General features: G+C 35.8%; 1 protein-coding gene across 7 annotated transcripts in view; it reads right to left on the bottom strand.

Annotated features, from left to right (window-relative positions):
• The window catches only part of FAM149B1 (family with sequence similarity 149 member B1), a 70,178-nt gene that overhangs the window by 29,959 nt on the left and 17,663 nt on the right, over positions 1 to 22,556 (bottom strand). For all 7 annotated transcript variants that reach the window (XM_063102185.1, XM_063102180.1, XM_063102184.1 and 4 more), the window contains exons 4-7: positions 12,160 to 12,302; positions 10,784 to 10,897; positions 9,042 to 9,206; positions 5,177 to 5,364 (exon numbers count right to left, since the gene is read on the bottom strand). In XM_063102185.1, the coding sequence (XP_062958255.1) occupies positions 5,177 to 5,364; positions 9,042 to 9,206; positions 10,784 to 10,897; positions 12,160 to 12,302 (610 nt within the window). The remainder of the gene's footprint in view (positions 1 to 5,176; positions 5,365 to 9,041; positions 9,207 to 10,783; positions 10,898 to 12,159; positions 12,303 to 22,556) is intronic.

A 22,556-nucleotide genomic window follows, 5' to 3' on the forward strand; every position in this document is an offset into this window, starting at 1 on the left:
TGGGTCCAAGAAGAAATCAAGCAGGATATCAAAAAATTTCTTGAAACTAATGTAAATAATGATACATCATACCAAAACCTGTGGGATACTGCAAAAGCAGTATTAAGGGGGAAATTTATTGCATTAAATGCTCACCTCAGAAGAATGGAAAGATGGCAAGGGAACAACCTAACACTTCACCTTAAAGATCTAGAAAAACAAGAACAATCCAAACCTAAAGTTAGCAGACGGAAAGAAATCATTAAGATCAGAGCAGAACTGAATGAAATTGAAACGCAAAAAACAATACAAAAGATCAATGAATCAAAAAGTTGGTTTTTTGAAAAGATAAATAAAATTGACAAACCATTAGCATGGCTAACAAAAAAAAGAAGAGAGAAGATTCAAATAACAAAAATTAGAAATGAAAAAGGCGATATTACAACTGATCCATCTGAAATACAAGGAATCATTCGAGACTATGATAAACAACTATACGCCAACAAGTTTGAAAATCTGGAGGACATGGATAAATTTCCGGACACACACAAGCTACAAAAACTGAGCCTTGAAGATGTAGAAAATCTGAACAGACCAATAACAATAAAGGAGATTGAAGCTGTTATCAGAAGGCTCCCAACAAAGAAAAGCCCAGGACCAGATGGATTCACAGCAGAATTTTACCAAACATTCAAAGAGGAATTGACACCGATTCTTTACAAACTATTCCAAAAGATTGAAACAGACGCAAATCTCCCAAACTCATTCTATGAAGCAAACATCATCCTGATACCAAAACCAGGTAAAGATAAAACCAAAAAAGAAAACTACAGGCCAATATCCTTGATGAATATAGATGCAAAAATATTCAGTAAAATACTAGCAAACAGAATACAGCAACACATACATAAAATTATTCACCACGATCAAGTGGGATTCATCCCAGGGATGCAAGGTTGGTTCAACATACGCAAATCAATAAATGTCATACACCATATTAATAAAATCAAACACAAGGACCATATGATCATCTCTATAGATGCTGAAAAAGCATTTGACAAAATTCAACACTCATTCATGACAAAGACCCTCTATAAGTTAGGTATAGACAGAAAGTATCTCAACATAATCAAAGCCATATATGATAAACCCACTGCCAATATCATCCTGAATGGGGAAAAGCTGAAAGCTTTTCCTTTAAGAACAGGATCTAGACAAGGATGCCCACTCTCACCACTCCTATTCAACATAGTGTTGGAAGTACTAGCCAGAGCAATCAGAGAAGAGAAGGAAATAAAGGGCATCCAGATTGGAAAAGATGAAGTCAAACTGTCCCTGTTTGCAGATGACATGATCCTATATATCCAACAGCCTAAAGCCTCTACAAAAAAACTTTTGGAGTTGATAAATGATTTCAGCAAAGTAGCAGGATACAAAATCAACACACATAAATCAGTAGCATTTCTATTCTCCAATAGTGAACATGCAGAAAGAGAAATCAAGAAAGCCTGTTCATTTACAATAGCCACCAAAAAAATAAAGTACTTAGGAACTGAGTTAACCAAGGATGTGAAAAATCTCTATAATGAGAACTACAAACCACTGCTGAGAGAAATTAGAGAGGATACAAGAAGATGGAAAGATATCCCATGCTCTTGGATTGGAAGAATCAACATAGTGAAAATGTCCATACTACCCAAAGTGATATGCAAATTTAATGCAATCCCCATCAAAATTCCAATGACATTTTTCTCAGAAATGGAAAAAACTATCCAGACATTTATATGGAATAACAAAAGACCACGCATAGCCAAAGCAATCATGACCAAAACAAAAAAATAATAATAAAGCTGGAGGCATAACACTACCTGACTTTAAACCCTACTACAAAGCTATAATAACCGAAACAGTATGGTACTGGCATAAAAACAGACACACTGATCAATGGAATAGAATAGAGAATCAGGAAATCAACCCACACACCTACAGCCATCTGATCTTTGACAAAGGCACCAAGCCTATACACTGGGGAAGAGCCTGCCCCTTTAGCAAATGGTGCTGGGAGAACTGGATATCAATATGCAGGAGAATGAAACTAGACCCATACCTTTCACCATACACTAAAGTCAACTCAAAATGGATTAAAGAATTAAATATACACCCTGAAACAATAAAACTTCTTAAAGAAAACATAGGAGAGATACTTCAGGAAATAGGACTGGACACAGACTTCATGAATACGACCCCAAAAGCATGGGCAACCAAAGGAAAAATAAACAAATGCGATTATATCAAACTAAAGAGCTTCTGCATAGCAAAAGAAACAATTAACAGAGTTAAAAGACAACCAAGAGAGTGGGAGAAAATATTTGCAAAATATACATCTGACAAAGGATTAATATCCAGAATATACAAGGAACTCAAACAACTTTACAAGAAAAAAACAAGCAACCCAATTAAAAAATGGGCAAAAGAGCTAAGTAGGCATTTCTCTAAGGAAGATATCCAAATGGCCAACAGACATATGAAAAAATGCTCAACATCACTCAGCATCCGGGAAATGCAAATCAAAACTACACTGAGATACCATCTCACCCCAGTTAGGATGGCTAAAATCCAAAAGACTCTGAACGATAAATGCTTGCGAGGTTGCGGAGAAAAAGGAATTCTCATACATTGTTGGTGGGACTGCAAAATGGTGCAGCCTCTATGGAAAATGGTATGGAGGTTCCTCAAACAATTGCAGATAGATCTGCCATATGACCCAGCTATCCCACTGCTGGGAATATACCCAGAGGAATGGAAATCATCAAGTCGAAGGTATACCTGTTCCCCAGTGTTCATCGCAGCACTCTTTACAATAGCCAAGAGTTGGAACCAGCCCAAATGTCCATCATCGGATGAGTGGATAAGGAAAATGTGGTACATCTACACAATGGAATACTACTCAGCTATAAAAACGAATGAAATACTGCCATTTGCAACAACATGGATGGACCTTGAGAGAATTATATTAAGTGAAACAAGTCAGGCACAGAAAGAGAAATACCACTTGTTCACACTTATTGGTGGGAGCTAAAAATGAATAAATAAATTCACACACACACACACACACACACACACACGGGCTGGGGGGGAAGAAAATGTAACAACTACAATTCCTTGAAGTTGATACGAGAAGCAAACAGAAAGGACATTGTTGGGTGGGAGTGGGGAGAGGAAGTGGGGAGAGGGAGGAGGGAGGGGGGTTTCGGTAATGGGCAACAATAATCAACCACATTGCATATCGACAAAATAAAATTAAGAAATAAATAAATAAATAAAAGAAATAGCTTTAGGAACCCTCAAAGAGTCTGTAAGATTAGCACTGGCTAAATTAAAACATTTAGGTACAATATATCTAGTAAAAAAAAAAAAAAGAAAAGAAAAGCCTATATAATAATTATAAAGAACTTAAATGTATATCTAACCATATACCCCAGCCATTCCACAACCAGAAATTAATCCGAGAGAAAAATAAATACATGACTCCAAATTCTTGTACACAAAAGCTGTTCATAACAGCTTTACATGTAATCAATCGCCCAAAGCTGAAAACAATCCAAATGTCGATCATCAGATGAATGAATAAATAAATTGTGGTATAATGGAATACTACTCAGCAACAAAAAGGAATATATTATTGATGTACACAATGACATCAATGAATCTCAAAATAATTATGCTGAGTGAAAGAAGCCAGACAAAAAGAATACATATGATTCCATTCACATGAAACTCTCCAAAATGCATACAAACCTATACTGACAGCAGATCATTCCTTCCATGTGGCTTCTTTCACTCAGCATAATGATCACTTGGGGATGGGGCCAGGCAGGGGCAGGAGGGAGGGACTATACAGGGCATGAACTTTTAAGGGTGATGGATGTGTTCACTATATTGACTGTGGTGACAGTTTCATGGGTGCATACATAGGTTAGAACTTATAAAATTGTATATTTTAAATATGTGTAGTTTATGGTATGTCAATTATTCAATAAAGCAGTTTGAAAATGTATATGACACTTCAAATGGTTTTTCCTCACAAATCAACATATTCAAAGAAAAAGCACAAGCTCTGTCTAACTATCATAGACTAGGCCTTGTTATACATCCACTCATTCTCAAATACTTACTAAATATCTGTTAGTTTCTGTGGGAAATATAAGCATGAATCAGACTCACTGTGGTACTGTGATATAGTAATAAATACATATTTAGTCTCTGCCCCTGGTTCCTGGCACATAGCTCCTAAAACCCTTGGAATTTCCAAAGTGGTAAGTGTCTTTTTGTATGCTAATGAGATGACTGATGGTTGGGGCTCCTGGATAGTCTCAAGATGGGGGAGCTGACTGCCTGGAGAACCAATCACGTGATTAGAAGGTTGGAACTTTCAGTCCCACCCCTACGTCCAGGGAGGGAAGAAAGGCTGAAGGTTGAGTTGATCACCAATGGCCAATGATTTAATCAATTAAGCCTCCATAAAAACCCAAAAGGGGGGCCGGCCGGCTGGTTCGATCAGTTGGTTAGAGCATTGTGTTATAACACCAAGGTCAAGGGTTCGAATCCCCATTCAGGCCTGCCCTATGCATCTCTTCCATCTATTTGTTCATCTGTATCCTTTGTAATATCCTTTATAATAAACCAGTAAACATCAGAATTTCCCTGAGTTCTGTGAGCTGTTGCAACCCAAGGAGGAAGTTGTGGGCACGATGATTTACAGCTGGTTGGTCTGAAATATAAGTACCAGCTTGGGGCTTGCAACTGGAGTCTGAAGTGGGGGACAGTCTTGTGGGACTAAGCCCTTAACCTGTGGGATCTGGCCCTATCTCCAGGTAGAAAGTGTCAGAATCGAACTGAATTCTAGGAGACCCAATTAGTGTCTGCTGGACAACCTGGTGTCAGAATTGCTGGGTGTGTGGGGAAAAACCCCTACACATCTGTTGTCAGAAAGTGTGATGTGTGAGAGTAGGAAAAAACACTTTGGTTTTTCCTGTCATTCTCACCTTTTGCCCTAATGAAGCATATAATCTATGTTATATATAATGTAGATATATAGAGATATTATATATAGGTATATATAGAGAGATATAATATAGGTCAGGGTTTTGAAATCATAAACAATTATTTTTTACATTGTTTTCACAGAGATCCTTACCAGAAGCAAATCCTTCCGAGTGACTATGTGTCAACTGCTCCATACAGCCCACAACTGTGCTCCACACGTTATCAAACACATAAGCAAGGACATCCTCTTTCATGCAGTAAAATGGAGCAATAGGAGGATACCCCAATTTCTGTTTCTCTGCAGCTGCTTCTGATTTCTTTCCATGAAATCCCTCTTCCCTGTAACAGAAGCAAGAGAGAAAGACTTCATGATTATTCTTAACTGAGTGTCCAACACTGTCTCTGGTGCTTCTTAGGAGTGTGATTGGTCTCCCTCCCACCCCCACCCCCTTTGCCCAGCATATGTGGCACATGCATGAAGCTGCCTTGTGGACTAAGGGAGTTATTAAAAGAGGAGACTATATTTCCCTTTTTACCCCCACCACACCCCACTACTCTGCCAAAAAATAGAAAAAGAAAATGAAGTCTGAGAATCATGGCATGTTTCTTAGCTTTAAACAGATGATCACTGTCAATTGATCAACAAGGTATGATACTTATGTGTACAGAAATAGTCTTTTTGTTGTAATTGGATAAAATTTAGATTAACACTAATGACATTTAATGATGTGCATGTAACTATGATTATGCTGCATACTTATTTGACACAATGTTTCATTAGGGAAGCATTCCACATAAATTATTAAAATTAGTATACTTTTACTAAGGCAAACAAGCACTTGGCAATTGGCTGAAAAGGAAAAGGAGGGGCACTAAACAGCACAGAAGCTCCTCTGAGGCTCTTCTGGAGACCCCTGTGTCTGTAACCCAGAAACTCCCAGTTAGTCAAGTCTATCTCTGCTTCTCTGGCAAGGAGTACCAATAGCCCTGGAGTTCTGTGGGAAAAAAGTCTAGCTGATAGATATCCTCACCTATAACAGATGTATTATAAACTAAGACAAAGCAAGTTCTGGAACTAGCTCAGAATGGGGAGAAATGTCTCTAGGCCTCTATAGTGAAAGTTACCCTTTGGGCAGCAGAAGTCTCAAGAATTAAATAGGACACTGTAGGGAGGAAAGAAGGGTGAAAAGAGGTTTATGAAGGGCAGCTACAGACTCTCTTCTCTGCCTTCCCAAGGAAGAGCAAGCTGATTAGTATTAGTTGTATTTAAATGTATATTTCTTTTTAGAAGAGAAAACACATTCATGTGATGAAAAAAATTCAAATTCTACAGAAGAACATATAGTGAAAAAGAAGTCTTCCACATCTCTGTCCCCCAGTCCTCATCCCTAGAAGCAAATATTATACAGGGGTACTTCAAAAGTTTGAGGAAAAAATTGAATTAAAAGATAATATGAATCCTTCCATGAGCTTTTTAAAGACCCCTGTACTTCGTTCCAGATAAATAGTTGCATTATACACTGGATTGCACCTTGTTCTTTTATTTAACAATGTAACTTGGCCCTTGATCCCTATCAATACATACTAATTTGCCTCTTAAAAAATAGCTGCAGTGGGCCAACCCTGTGGCTCACTCGGGAGAGTGCAGCTCTGGGAGTGCAGCGGCGCTCCCGCCGCAGGTTCGGATCCTATATAGGGACGGCCGGTGTGCTCACTGGCTGAGCGCCGTGCAGGCGACACCAAGCCAACAGTCGCGATCCCCTTACCGGTCACATAAAGAAAAAAAAAGCTGCAGAGTATTCCAGTGGCTATACCATAATATATCTAACTAGCTCATTATTGATCAACCAATCTTTTGCTATTGTAGTCGATACTGCAATTAATAACCTTGTACATAGTTCTGTTACTTTGTGGGTGATTATATCTGTAGAATAAATTCCTATAAATAGAATTACTGAGTTAAAGGGTATATGCATTTTAATTTGAAAGATATTGCGCAATCTCCTCTAAAGAGGTCGTATGGTCCAATGGTGAAAGAATATGCCTCTTTACCCTCTCAAAGAATTATCAAACTTCTCTTTTGTTTGTCAATCAGACAGATAAAACAATATCTCATTATAGTTTTAATTTTCATCTCTAGTTGCAAATGAGGTTGAATTTCATTTCATATGTTTAAAATCCATTTTCTTTTTATGTGAATGGACTGTTTATGTCCTTTACCTGTTCTGTCCTCAGTCTTTTCCTTATTTGTGTACATATTAAAGAAAATAACTCTTTGTCTATGAAGGAACTAAAAATATCTTTGCCTAGTTTGTCATCTGTTTTTTGACTTTATGAGTTTTTTCTATGTAGATATTTCATCTTATTTAGTCATTTAAGAATTGGTTATATGATTTATAGGTTTTGTGTTATGGTTAAAAAGGCCTTCATTCCCAAAGTATTTTTTTAAAAAGGTATTCCATATTTTATTTTCTTCTACATTTATATGATTTGTCACATTTAAATTTTTATATGTGTGGAATTTATTTTTATAGAAAGAATTAGTTAGGCAATTAATTCTTTTTCCAGATGGTTTTTCCATTTGCACCAAAATCATTTGCTGAATTACTGTATCTACTAATGTCCTATAGGTGTTTTGGTTTATTTTTTTATTTTTTATTTTTGGTAGCTGGCCAGAATGGTTTATTTCTCAACATTCAATCTTTTCAATTAGGAACATTTTAAAGATCCAACTACTCTGCCCTCTTATGACAAGATAGATATCTTGGTGATATCTCTAAAGGGAAGGCTGCCTTTCTAAAAATCCTCCCGTATTACCTAACATTTTATTTGGGTTTATTATAAGAAAAAGAGAAAGAGATGCCCATGGGGACACCTATCAGCCATTTAAATCACATTTTTGGTTAAATCAGTTTTTATTTTATATTATTAAACCAAGGGAGAAAACCTTTGATTTGACGAAAAAGAGCAGATAGAAATAATTTGACACAGCTGAGTGCCGGTCACGAAAAAACGACAAAAAAAAAAAAAAAAAAAGAAATAATTTGACACAGGCCAAGAGAAGTGAAGGGGAAAGGGGCAGTCTTGGGAAAAGCAAAAAAAAACGACTTAATTCTCTTGTAACAGTACCTTAGCTCAGCAGTGTTATGTGTAGAAATCTGGCTTATGCTTAGCTGGCCCTAGGGCTGAGTGAACATATGAGTGAATGCGGCTCAGTAAGAGACATGACGGGAAGAAGAGAAGTCCAGAATCATGTGACACAGTACTAACTAGGCCTGACCACAGTCTCATAGCCTAAACTGAAATTCTCCCTCTTTTGCAGATGTGCTGCTATAACCAACAATTCTGGAACTTTTAAAGGATGAGAGGAATAGTTTGAGATGTGATGTTTCAGAAAAGTATCACGGAATAGTGAAGAAAGCACTGGATTTAGAAGAAGACGAATAGAGTTCTGGTTTTAGCTTTACCTCAGACAAATCATCTAACCACTCTGGTTTTCATCTGTCCTGTAAAGAAGGTAAACTATGTCTTTGTCATAAGACTACTGGCAGAATACAATAAGAATACATATAAATAAGCATTATTAATCACAAAGTTTGTATGAAGCATAAGGTTTTATATAAACTGTATATACCTTTTTCCAGCAAGATTTATGTAAACAAGGTTCAGAACTCATCAACTGCTCTTTTTAAAAGTTTCAGTTTCCACTGGTGGTAATTTGCAAAAGGGTAAAAACAAATGATGTGGAGAAAAAAATTAACTAATTTTAAAATCTCTAATCTCAGAAAGGTGCAAATGGTGTGTGAAGGAAGAAAATACACAAGGAAGCCTAGTATCTGAAAGTAAGAACTAGGAACATGACCTCTGGATGGATACCTGAGAAGTAACAGAAAATAAATAATAGAAACTAGCATAGATCTAATTATGGGTAATATCGGTAGTACGGTTTATAAATATATATATATTAATGCACAAAATAGGAAGGGAATAAAAAGCTTAAAAGACATAATACTCACATATCTGTGTGATCGAATGCTAGGTATTCCTCGATTATTCCTTCTGAGATTATACAATCTTCCTCTTCTCTTTCCATGGAACAAAAACTACAGGATTTGTCAATGGAAGATGCTTTATGAGTATAAGAAGATGAGAAATGTACCTTCTTTCCCCTTATACCAAGTCTGGGAGAGGGAAAAAGAGCAAATATTAATTATATACAGCATAAATAGTTCTTATGGCAACAGTCATGTGAGTTTTGGCTCAAACACCCTTGCCCTGGCAACACTTTCCTGGACTATTTTAAGCCTTAATAACCTATTATATTTCAGAACAGGAAGATTAAATACTGGCCATAGACCCATTCTGCTAATGTGCACGATGCACTATCTAGGCTTGCTATCTTTTCAGATGCAAACAGCTATAGCTATAATATAAGTTTTTAAAAAACTAAGAATATTTACATTCATAATTTCTTTGGAGATGAAATCTCTAAATGGACCTACTATATATAGTTATAAAATTAGGTACATACAAAGTTCATACTAACAGACCAGGTAAATATATCCTAATGACAGGATAAGAATTATGTAATTTTGGTTAGAGGGAATTAAAGAATACATCATTTCTGTGGGAGATATTAGGTTGTTAAAATTTTTAATTTATGTAAAAGGAGTAAACTTAAAAAGACTTATTGATGTAATACATGAGGTTTAAATTTAAAAAAAGAGCCTAGTGACCAGAAGCTTGAGTTTAAATCACTTTGAGAAAAGCAAACAAATCCCATTCTCTGACCAAAAATCAGGTGATAACCCAGATCCTGTAACCCTAACTGGTTTAAGACAGTATATTTTACTTTGTGGTCTGGTAAGATTACCACAAGCCCAAAAAGGCACCAAAAGCAAGTAGTACCACAACTCTTGGAAGGTATCAAATAAGTAAAACTACAGCCTTAGGAAAAAGATAGGAATAATTTAAAACTATGATATATTTTACAATGGATTTACGTATACATATAGATTTCAAAATAATTCTATTTGTGTTTATTTTGCCACTGCTTAAAGAGTTTGAGGTGTTCAAAAGATTTACCATTTAAAAATTATTTTGAAGTTTAACTTCTTTAAAAAGATTAAGTTGGAATTAATATTACATGTTTTTCTTTTTAATGTTACATGTTTTTTGGTGTTTTGGGGTTTTTTTGGCAGCTGGCCAGTACAGGGATCTGAACCCATGACCTTGATGTCATTAGACTGTTCTAACCAACTGAACTAACCTGCAAGTCCTTTAATATTACACATTTTTTAAAAATCACTTTTTCAACATTTTTTTCAAAAAATATTTTGAGGTATGTTTCTTAGACCCCTGACTTTTTAAAAACTATTTTATCTACCCATTTATTCCAAGAAGGAAGTGCCTGTATTTATAGATATAGATACATACAGATATAGATATATACATCTGAATAACAAAATATCCTTAAACTCTAGGAAATGTCTTATTTTTTGAACAAAAAAATTATATAACAAAATTTTAATATACACAAGACTAGGACCAATCTTAGGGAATTTGCTGTACTTAAATAAATACCAATAAGTAGGAAGTACAAGGATAGCTCAAAAAGTTTGTGAAAAATAGAAATAAAAGATAATTTGAATCTTTTCATGAACGTTTTGAAGTACCTTTGTATTTTAATCTCTCAGTACAACTGGTAGAATATAATACTTGCATATTAGGACACTAAAATACATAATAGAATACTTACATAGTAGAATCTCTTTCTTGAGACAAGGCTGCTTCACGTGAAGATGACACAGCAGGAGATCTAGGATACAATCCATAACCTTCACATGGAGTGATTATCTGCCTACCCAGAATCCTTCAAAATGAAGAAACAATGACACAATTAAGCACCCTCACCCAGTGTACATACAAAACCTACATATTTTTGGAACAAATTTGATGGCTCTACATAAAAGCCCAGTATACACTTAGTCTGATACTGATTAAGAATAATTCAAGAAAGAAAGAAAGAAAGAGAAAAAAGAAAGAAAAACAACAATCATAATAATACATTGAACTTTCAAAAGGAGGGAACAGAACTGTGCTTATGAGAGGTGGGAAAGGGAGAGGAAGAGGGGGGTTAGCAAAAAATTGGTTAAGGGTTACAAAGAATGATTAGGTTTTGTATCAATGAGTTTAAATTTTATCCTGATTTGATCATCACATATTGTACCTATTATAGATATGATATTCAACTCTGTACCCCACAAATATGTATAATAAATTATGTTTCGATAAAAAGAAATAAGTAAAAGTAAAAATAAAAAACAAAAACAAAAAACAACAAAAAAAGAATAATTCTTGGGTTGGCCCATTAGCTCAGTTGGTTAGTCAGTGTTTTGGATCCCTGTACCGGCCAGCTGCCAAAAAAGTAAAATAAAAATAAAAAATAATTCTTGAGAGAAAATGTGAATCCAGAACCTTACTACAGGTGTATCTCTCCTCCACAGTATGGAGATGGAAAAGATAAAATTATAGCCTAGGAGGAGTTAAAGAAAAAAAAAACCCAAGGAAACTGAGAAAACATCTGTAATTTGCCCTCCATCTTATTTAATAATCCCCATTAAATCAGCCAAAACGGGATGAAGGCCCAGCCAAATTAGTGAAAACTATTAATTATATTCTTAAGAACAAGAAGCTTTATGATTTTAATGTATATCGTTTCTGAGGAAAGCCCTGAACAGCCTGTGTCTGCTTTCAAGTATACATAAGAATTTAACTATAGACTACTATGTAAACAAATACATTTTCTGACCATCTTGTCCAAAAGGGCTCTTAGGGTAGCCATGATACTAAGACCTCAGCTACTGGTAGAGAAATTGTTTTACTAGATTAGGATAACATAGTGGTAGTTTTGCAAACTCCCAGAAATTTCCATCAATTTGAGTTTCCTCTCAGCTGAAGCTTTACACCTCATGGTCTTATATATATTCATTAAAATCGTGCCCATAAAGATTTCAGAATACTAGCTTTTTGGGAAATCTATTTTTAAAATTTTAGTATTAAGAAAAATAATAAAAAATAAAGTAAAATTTTAGTCTTAGCCACGAATTCAAGTCAACTGTAGGGCTTCAATACCTGAGGTGAGGAAAGCCAGATGTCCATTGTTGGCACTCTTCTTGAAGACTCTTTGTATGCACACTCAACTTCTGCTCATACAAGAGCTCATCAATGGCTGTGAACATTGCTCGGACTTTTTCAGTGGCATTTTGATCAAGTTCCTAGAAGAAAATATCCCCCCAAAATATTTAGGTGAGCTTCATTCTCTGTTAAAAATTACAAAGATTGAAACCAATCAGATTTTGCTTGGTTTTAAATATTTAGTCCACTTGAAATACTGTTGTGTTTCCATGAAAGAAAAGTTAATCAGTTTTCAGATCTCAAAGAATTTTCAGATGTCCTCTCTATTCATACTTAAAGAAAATTTATAAAAATATTAATTTTTTTAAAAGTAACATTTTCTTTATCATATAAATACTATGTATTGTAAACATTTTGAAAAATACAGCAAAGGATAAAGACAAAAATTAAAATTACATGTAACTCTACCACTCAAAGATAATAATTGCTAATTTTAGTATAGTTGCTTGGTTCCAGTATATTTTTAGAGCAAAAGGTAGACAGATAATCTTGTACATATTATTGTATTCTGCATATTTCACTTGACAATTTATGTTACAACCTTGACTCCTGTTATCCATCCTTTAAAATCAGTCAGAGGGATGGCTATAAAATGCAAATCTGATCATGTTATCATATTATCTGATTCCCTACTTACCCTCTAGTGCATATTCTTTTAAAAGCATAAGATGAGAGCTATGTATTTTCACTCTAACAATGAAAGTCAGCCTCTACCCAATACATATTTTATCTATCTGCGTAGGAGTGTTTTTAAAAAAATTTGTTCTTCACTTGATATACTTTTTCAACCTTTCTTCAATTCTAAAAAAAAAAAATTGGTGATTATTTCTTTGAATATTGCCTCTTTCCCATTCTCTTTCTAAAACTTCTGTTAGAAGTATATTGCAGCTTCTTAATCTATCTTCTTTGTCTTCTAACTACTCTTCAAATTCTCAGCTCTCTGGTTCTAGGTGATTTTCTTAGTTTTATCATCAATTCACTACTATTCTGTTTAACAGGGTCCAGTTTACCTTATCTATTGAAATATTTCAAATGCTATTCATTTTCAAGATTTTTAACTGGTTCTTCTTATCTGCCTGATGTTTTTGAAGGGGAAGCTGGACAGTATGGCGATCTGAACCCTTGACTTTGGTGTTACCAGCACCACTCTCTACCCCTGAGCTAACTGCTAACTGGATAGCACTGTTCTTAAATTGAGATCTTTCACTGCTTTGCCTTAGAATCTCCAATAATTGTAATGGATGCTATCTTGTCCTTTAATTCTTTGAGGATTTAAGAATTTTAATGAACTTTATTGAGGAATAGTTTACATACAATTAAACATACACATTTGAAGTGTACAGCATGAGATCTACCATTCCCTTCCAGATATAGAACATTTCTCCTCACACCCCTCTGCCATTAAAGTCTCCCAAAATGCCCCATGCCAAGAAACCACTGATCTTATTTTTATCATTACAAGTTTAGTTTTGTCTCTTCTAGCACTTCGTATAAATGGGATCATGCAAGATATACTTTTTTGTTTAGCTTCCTTCACTCAGCAGAATCTTTTAAAGTTTCATACATGTTACTGCATGTATTAGTATTTATTATTCTATTGCTGAGAAGCATTTCATTTTAAGACTATGCCACAATTTACACATTCTCCTGTTAAGGGACTTTTGCATTATTTCCAGTATTTGTTATTATGAATAAAGCTGATATAAACTTTTAAGTACCAGTCTTTTCCTGGACATATGTTTTCATATTTCTTGGATAAATATCTAGCAGTGGATCTGCCATGTCATGTAAATGTATGTTTAAGGCTTAAAAAATGACTAAACTATCTCAGAATGGATATACAATTTAGCACTACCACCGGAAATATGTGAGCATTAATCTTGTTCCACACCTTTTCTAATACAAGGCATCGTCAGTCTTTTTAGTTTTAGCAATTTTTTTGAGTGTGAAGTGGTATATGTTGACAGTTTTAAATTTGCATTTCCCTGATGATTAATGATATTAAGTATCTTTCTACATGTTACCTGGCCGTTTGTATCTTCTTTCACAGAATGTCTGTTCCAGTTTTTTCTCATCATTTCAGCTGGTTTGTTATTTTTAATAGGGAGTTTTAAGAGCTCTTTAGATATTTTGGATACAAATCAGATGTATTTATTGCAAATATTCCCTCCCAGTCTGTGGCTTGTGCTTTCATTTCTTAATGGTGTATTTGAAAGCACAAATTATCTTAATTTTGATAGAATCAAATTTATCCATTTTTTTAAACCTTGTGATTTTGGTATGTTGTATCTATGAACTTGTTGCCTAACCCAAGGTCAGACTTTCTTTTACGTTTTCTTCTAATGGATTTATAGTTCTTGCTCTTAAAGTTTACGATTCACTTTGAGTAAATTTTTTGTACGATGTGAAGTAAGGGTCTGAATTCATCTTTTTTGCACATGGATTGTCTCAGCAACATTTGTTGGAAAAAATAAAAAATCCTTTCCCTATTGAACTGCCTTGGCACCTTTGAGAAAAATCAATTGACCATAAATGTAAAGGTTTATTTCTGGACTCTCCATTCTGTTCTGTTGCTCTATATGCCTATCTTTTGTTAGTACCACACTGTTTTAATTACTGTAGCATTACATTAAGTTTTGAAATGTGATGGTGTAAGCCGTCTAATTTTCTTCTTCACTTTCAAAATGTTTTGACTAATCTGGATCCTTTACAATTCCACATCAATTGGGTGGGGACATGGGGTACAAAAGTAATTTCTGGTAACGGGTATGCCCCCACTATGAATTTAAAAGAAATTAAATTAGCAATTAAAAATCTTCCAACAAAGAAAAGCCCAGGCACAGATGGGCTAGTAAATTCTATCAAATATTTAAAGAAGAAATAATCATAATCTTTCATAAACCTTCAGAAAATAGAAAGAACACTTCCCAATTCATTCTGTAGGGTAAGATTACCCTGATACAAAAGCCAAAGATATCACAAGAAATCCATACATAAAAGATTCTAAAGAACACACACACACACGCAGAAAAAATATTAGAACTGATACATGAGTTAAGGCCACAAGATACAAGGTCAATATACAAATCAAATATATTTCTATATATACTTAAATATTTAAAGAAAAAATAATACCAATCCTTCGCAGACTCTTTCAGAAAAGAGGAAACAGTTCCCAACTCATTCTGTGAGGCCAGTATTATCCAGATACCAAAGTCAGACATCACAAGAAGAAAAAACTATATACCAATATCCCTCTTGAAATTAGACACAAACACTTTAAATTATTAGCAAAACAAATCCAGCAACATAAGGCGATTATTTACCCTGACCAAATGGGATTTATCCTGGAAATGCACTGCTGGCTAAACATTAGAAAATCATTTAATTTAATACATTATAGTAATAGAAATAAAGGACAAAAATGACATGATTATCTTAACAGACACAGAAAAGCATTTGACAATCTAATACCCCTTCATGATAAAAACGCTCAATATACTAGAAATAAAAGGGAAGTTCATCAACCTGACAGAGGGCATCTGTGAAAAACTTACATCTAACATTATATATAATGAGAAAAGACTGAACATTTCCCCCTAAGATCAAGAACAAGGTAAGGATGTCCACTCTTGCCACTTCTATTCAGCACTGTACTGAAGGTTCTAGGTAGTGTGACAAGACAAAAGAAAATAAAGGCATCCAAACTGGAGAGGAAGAAATAAAACTGTCCTTGTTCACAGATGGCATGAAGTAGAAAATCCTGAAAAATTCACACTCCCTCTACCCCTTTGTCCCCCAAAATCTACTAAAACTAATAATTCAGGAAGGTCACAGTTATCAAAACCAGTTTAAAAAAGGGGTTTTCATACAATGCAATATTATCCAGCCGTAAAAGGAAAGAAGTACTGATACATGGTACAACTAGGATGAACCTTGAAAACATGATGCTAAGTGAAAGAAGCCAGACATAAAAGATCACATATTGTGGGACTCCACTTATGTGACATGTCCAGAAGAACAATTCCATAGAGACAGAGAGTAGATTAGTCGTGGCCAGGAGCTGGGCAGAGAGAGGAATAGGGAGTGATTACTGACCACTTTTGGAAGTGATGAAAATGTTTTAGGAGTGATGGCTGCACAACTGTGAATATATTAAAAGACACTGAAGGATGAATTTCATGGTATTGGAATTAGATCTAAATTTTAAAATCTTTTGCATTTCTACACGTTAGAGTGAACAATTTGAAAATGAAAATTAAAAATTCTGTCCCCAGCCAGAGACTCCTTCGCTGTCAGGGACTTCCGAGTGCTTTTGCCCCTATTCCATGCTGCTCTAGATTTGGATATTGGAACTGGCCCTTGTCTTGGGACTGTCAACAACTATGGCCCTTCTCTTTATTCTTTTAAATTTATGCTTAGGCTTCCGTGCGAACCAGCAGCCCGGCTGAATGTGTACGGAGCACAGAGACATCCAGCAAGGGAGTTAGAAGCTCCGTAGAGTCCACACACCCTGTGGTGGGGTGGCCGCCCCGCGATCTAGCTGCAGGTAGGCTTCACCACTGCCACCTGGCTCCATCCCAAGCCTGGCCTAGCGCGCACAGAGCAGGGAGACATCCTGTAGGGGAAGGGGAAGCTCTGCAGAGACCACACGCTCTGCAGTGCCTCAGTGCATCCCAACAGCCCGGGCCAGAGCGCATGGAACAGGGAGAAGTCCGGCACAGGAAGTGGAAGCTCAGCAGAGATCACACACCCTGCGGTACCGCCCCGTGACCCAGCAGCCCAACAGAGTCCAAGCTGACCAGAGAGGTGGCTCCCCATAACAGCCCAAGACCCAAGGCAACCACACACACAAGGCACTAGAGGCCAACTGAGCAGTCACAGAGGTAGCCATACTAAATTGGCAACCACAGTAACACCTTAGTTAGTCAATAGTATCAAACCGGTGGACTGTGAAACCCCCTGCCACAATGAATAAACATCAAAAAAAAAAAATACCAGAAATACAAAACATCAAGAAAGTACACCACCAAAAGTTAATAAATCTCAAACTCTAGATCCTATAGAACAAGAAGCCCTTGAAATGACAGACAAGAAATTTATAGTGATAATTCTAAGGAAACTTAATGAGATACAAGAAAACTCAGCTAGACATCATGATGAAACAAGGAAAAGTATACAGGACTTGAAAGAGGAAATGTACAAGGAAATCAATGTCCTGAAAAAAAATGTAGCAGAACTTGCCGAACTGAAGAAGTTATTCAGCGAAATAAAAAACACAACGGAGAGTTTAACCAACAGGCTTGCGGAAGTTGAAGAGAGAACCTCTGAACTTGAAGATGGGCTGTTTGAAATAACACAAGCAGACAAAAAAAAAAAAAAAAGAATCAAAGACATTGAAGAAAATCTGAGAGAGATATCAGAAAACCTTAAGCGCTCAAATAGCCGAGTCATGGGTATTCCAGAAGGGGAAGAAAAAGGAGATTGCATTGAAAACATATTCAACAAAATAGTGGCAGAAAACTTCCCAGGTATAGGAAAAATCACAGATCTTCAGATCAGGAAGCTCAACGATCTCCAAACATATTCAACCCAAAAAGGTCTTCTCCAAGACATGTTATAGTCAAATTGGCAAAACTGAGAGACAAGGAGAGAATCTTAAAAGCTGTAAGAGAGAAGCGTCAAATCACCTATAAGGGAGCCCCAATCATACTAACATTAGACGTTTCATCACAAACCCTAAAAGCCAGAAAGGAATGGGATAATATATTCAAAATACTAAAAGACAGAGATTGTCAGCCAAGAATACTCTACCCTGCAAGGCTATCCTTCTGAAATGAAGGGCAAATAGTATATTTCTCAGACAAACAAAAACTATGGGAGTTCACCACCACACGACCACCCTTACAAGAAATTCTCAAGGGAGTACTGGGTTTGGTTCCTGAAAAATAACTACCACTGCCATAAAAACCCAAGAAAAATCTAAACCCACTAGTATAATAAAAATAGCATTCATGAAGAGAAAACAAACAAACAAAAAGGCTTTCTACAACCTAAGGAACCAACAAACACAGAAAACAAACAGTAAATCAGAAAGCAAGGAACAAAAGACACCTAAGACAACCAAAGAACCAAGAAAATGCTAGGAATAAATCAACACCTTTCAATAACAACTCTTAATGAAAAAGGCTTAAATTCTCCAATCAAAAGACACAGACTGGCTGACTGGGTTAAAAAGGAGGACCCAACTATATGCTGCCTGCAAGAGACCCACCTCACTCTTAAAGACTCACATAGACTAAGAGTGAAAGGATGGAAAAAGATTTACCATGGAAACAGAAAAGAAAAACGAGGTGGAGTAGCTATTCTTATATCTGACAAAATAGACTTTAAACTAAAAACCATAAAAAGAGACAATGAGGAACACTATGCAATGATAAAAGGACTGATCCATCAAGAAGACATAACAATCATAAATATGTACGCACCCAATGTTGGAGCAGCCGGATTTATAAAACAAACACTATTAGACCTAAAGAAGGAAATAGACACTAATACCATAATAGCAGGGGACCTGAACACCCCACTGTCAATATTGGACAGATCATCTAGGCAAAGAATCAGCAGAGAAACACAAGATCTAAACATTACTCTAGACCAATTGGACTTGGCAGATATCTACAGAACATTCCATCCAACAACCTGAGAATATTCATTCTTCTCATCAGCACATGGATCATTCTCCAGGATAGATCACATATTAGGTCACAAATCAAGTCACAACAAATTCCAAAAAATTGGAATTATCCCATGTATTTTCTCAGACCACAATGGATTAAAATTAGAAATCAATAACAAACGAAACTCTGGAAACTATACAAGCACATGGAAATTAAACAGCATTCTACTTAATGACATATGGGTCCAAGAAGAAATCAAGCAGGAAATCAAAAAATTTATTGAAACTAATGAAAATAATAATACATCATACCAAAACCTTGGGATACTGCAAAAGCAGTATTAAGGGGGAAATTTCTTGCATTAAATGCTCACCTCAGAAGAATGGAAAGATGGCAAGTGAACAACCTAACACTTCACCTTAAAGAACTAGAAAAACAAGAACAATCCAAACCTAAAGTTAGCAGACGGAAAGAAATCATTAAGATCAGAGCAGAACTGAATGAAATTGAAACGCAAAAAACAATACAAAAGATCAATGAATCAAAAAGTTGGTTTTTGGAAAAGATAAATAAAATTGACAAACCATTAGCATGGCTAACAAAAAAAAGAAGAGAGAAGATTCAAATAACAAAAATTAGAAATGAAAAAGGCGATATTACAACTGATCCATCTGAAATACAAGGAATCATTCGAGACTACTATAAACAACTATATGCCAACAAATTTGAAAATCTGGAGGAAATGGATAAATTTCTGGACACACACAAGCTCCCAAAACTGAACCATGAAGACGTAGAAAATTTGAACAGGCCAATAACAATAAAGGAGATTGAAGCTGTTATCAGAAGGCTCCCAACAAAGAAAAGCCCAGGACCAGATGGATTCACAGCAGAATTTTACCAAACATTCCAAGAGGAATTGACACCGATTCTTTACAAACTATTCCAAAAGACTGAAACAGACGCAAATCTCCCAAACTCATTCTATGAAGCAAACATCATCCTGATACCAAAACCAGGTAAGGTCATCAGGCCGATATCCTTGATGAATATAGATGCAAAAATCCTCAATAAAATACTAGCAAACAGAATACAGCAACACATACGTAAAATTATTCACCACGATCAAGTGGCATTCATCCCAGGGATGCAAGGTTGGTTCAACATACGCAAATCAATAAATGTGATACACCATATTAATAAAGTCAAACACAAGGACCATATGATCATCTCTAGAGATGCTGAAAAAGTATTTGATAAAATTCAGTATTCATTCATGACAAACACCCTCTATAAGTTAGGTATAGAGGGAAAGTATCTCAACATAATTAAAGCCATATATGACAAACCCACCGCCAATATCATCCTGAATCGGGAAAAGCTGAAAGCTTTTCCTTTAAGAACAGGAACTAGACAAGGATGCCCACTCTCACCACTCCTATTCAACATAGTGTTGGAAGTACTAGCCAGAGCAATCAGAGAAGAGAAGGAAATAAAGGGCATCCAGATTGGAAAAGATGAAGTCAAACTGTCCCTGTTTGCAGATGACATGATCCTATATATCCAACAGCCTAAAGCCTCTACAAAAAAACTCTTAGAGGTGATAAATGATTTCAGCACAGTAGCAGGATACAAATTCAACACACAAAAATCAGTAGCATTTCTTTTCTCCAATAGTGAACATGCAGAACGAGAAATCAAGAAAGCCTGCCCATTTACAATAGCCACCAAAAAAAAAAAAAAAAACTTAGGAATTGAGTTAACCAAGGATGTGAAAAATCTCTATAATGAGAACTACAAACCACTGCTGAGAGAAATTAGAGAGGATAAAAGAAGATGGAAGGATATCCCATGCTCTTGGATTGGAAGAATCAACATAGTGAAAATGTCCATACTACCCAAAGTGATATACAAATCCAATGCAATCCCCATCAAAATTCTAATGACATTTTTCTCAGAAGTGGAAAGAACTATCCAGACATTTACATGGAGTAATAAAAGACCACGCATAGCCAAAGCAATGCTCAGCAAAAAAAAATAAAGCTGGAGGCATAACACTACCTGACTTTAAGCTATACTACAAAGCTATAATAACCAAAACAGTATGGTACTGGCATAAAAACAGACACACTGATCAATGGAATAGAATAGAGAATCCAGAAATCAACCCACACACTTACTGCCATCTGATCTTTCACAAAGGCACCAAGCCTATACACTGGGGAAGGGACTGCCTCTTCAGCAAATGGTGCTGGGATAACTGGATATCAATATGCAGGAGAATGAAATTAGACCCATACCTCTCACCATATACTAAAACCAACTCAAAATGGATTAAGGATTTAAATATACACCCTGAAACAATAAAACTTCTTAATGAAAACATAGGAGAGATACTTCAGGAAATAGGACTGGACACAGACTTCCTGAATATGACCCCAAAAGCATGGGCAACCAAAGGAAAAATAAACAAATGGGATTATATCAAACTAAAAAGCTTCTGCACAGCAAAAGAAACAATTAACAGAGTTAAAAGACAACCAACAGAGTGGGAGAAAATATTTGCAAATATAGATCTTACAAAGGTTTAATATCCAGAATATGCAAGGAACTCAAACAACTTTACAACAAAAAAACAAGCAACCCAATTAAAAAATGGGCAAAAGAGCTAAGTAAGCATTTCTCTAAGGAAGATATACAAATGGCCAACAGACATATGAAAAAATGCTCAACATCACTCAGCATCCGGGAAATGCAAATCAAAACCACACTGAGATACCATCTCACTCCAGTTAGTATGGCTAATATCCAAAAGACTCTGAACAATAAATGCTGGCGAGGTTGCGGAGGAAAAGGAACTCTCATACATTGTTGGTGGGACTGCAAAATGGTGCTGCCTCCATGGAAAATGGTATGGAGGTTCCTCACACAATTGCAGATAGATCTGCCATATGACCCAGCTATCCCACTGCTGGGAATATACCCAGAGGAATGGAAATCATCAAGTCGAAGGTAAACCTGTTCCCCAATGTTCATCATAGCACTCTTATGATGAACATTAGAGCCAAGAGTTGGAATCAGCCCAAATGTCCATCGTCAGATGAGTGGATATGGAAAATGTGGTATGTCTACACAATGGAATACTACTCAGCTATATAAACGAATGAAATACTGCCATTTGCAATGACCTTGAGAGAATTATATTAAGTGAAACAAGTCAGGCACAGAAAGAGAAATACCACGTGTTCTCACTTATTGGTGGGAGCTAAAAATAAATAAATAAATTCACACACACACACACACACACACACACACACACACACACACACACACACACACACACACACACACAAAAACCCCAGGGTGGGGGGAGAAGATATAACAACTATAATTCCTTGAAGTTGATACAACAAGCAAACAGAAAGGACATTGTTCGGTGGGAGGGGGGAGAGGGCGGAGGGAGGGAGGTTTCGGTGATGGGCCACAATAATCAACCACATTGTATATCGACAAAATAAAAATTAAAATAAATAAATAAATAAAAAATAAGAAAAAATTTTTTAAAAACTTTAAAAAAAAGAAGAAAATTAAAAATTCATAGTAGAATAATAAAAAAATCTAATTCTTAGGAGTAAGTTTAACAAAAGCAGCACA

This window comes from Cynocephalus volans, chromosome 7, assembly GCF_027409185.1.
Source record: "Cynocephalus volans isolate mCynVol1 chromosome 7, mCynVol1.pri, whole genome shotgun sequence".
Taxonomy (NCBI): Eukaryota; Metazoa; Chordata; class Mammalia; order Dermoptera; family Cynocephalidae; genus Cynocephalus; species Cynocephalus volans.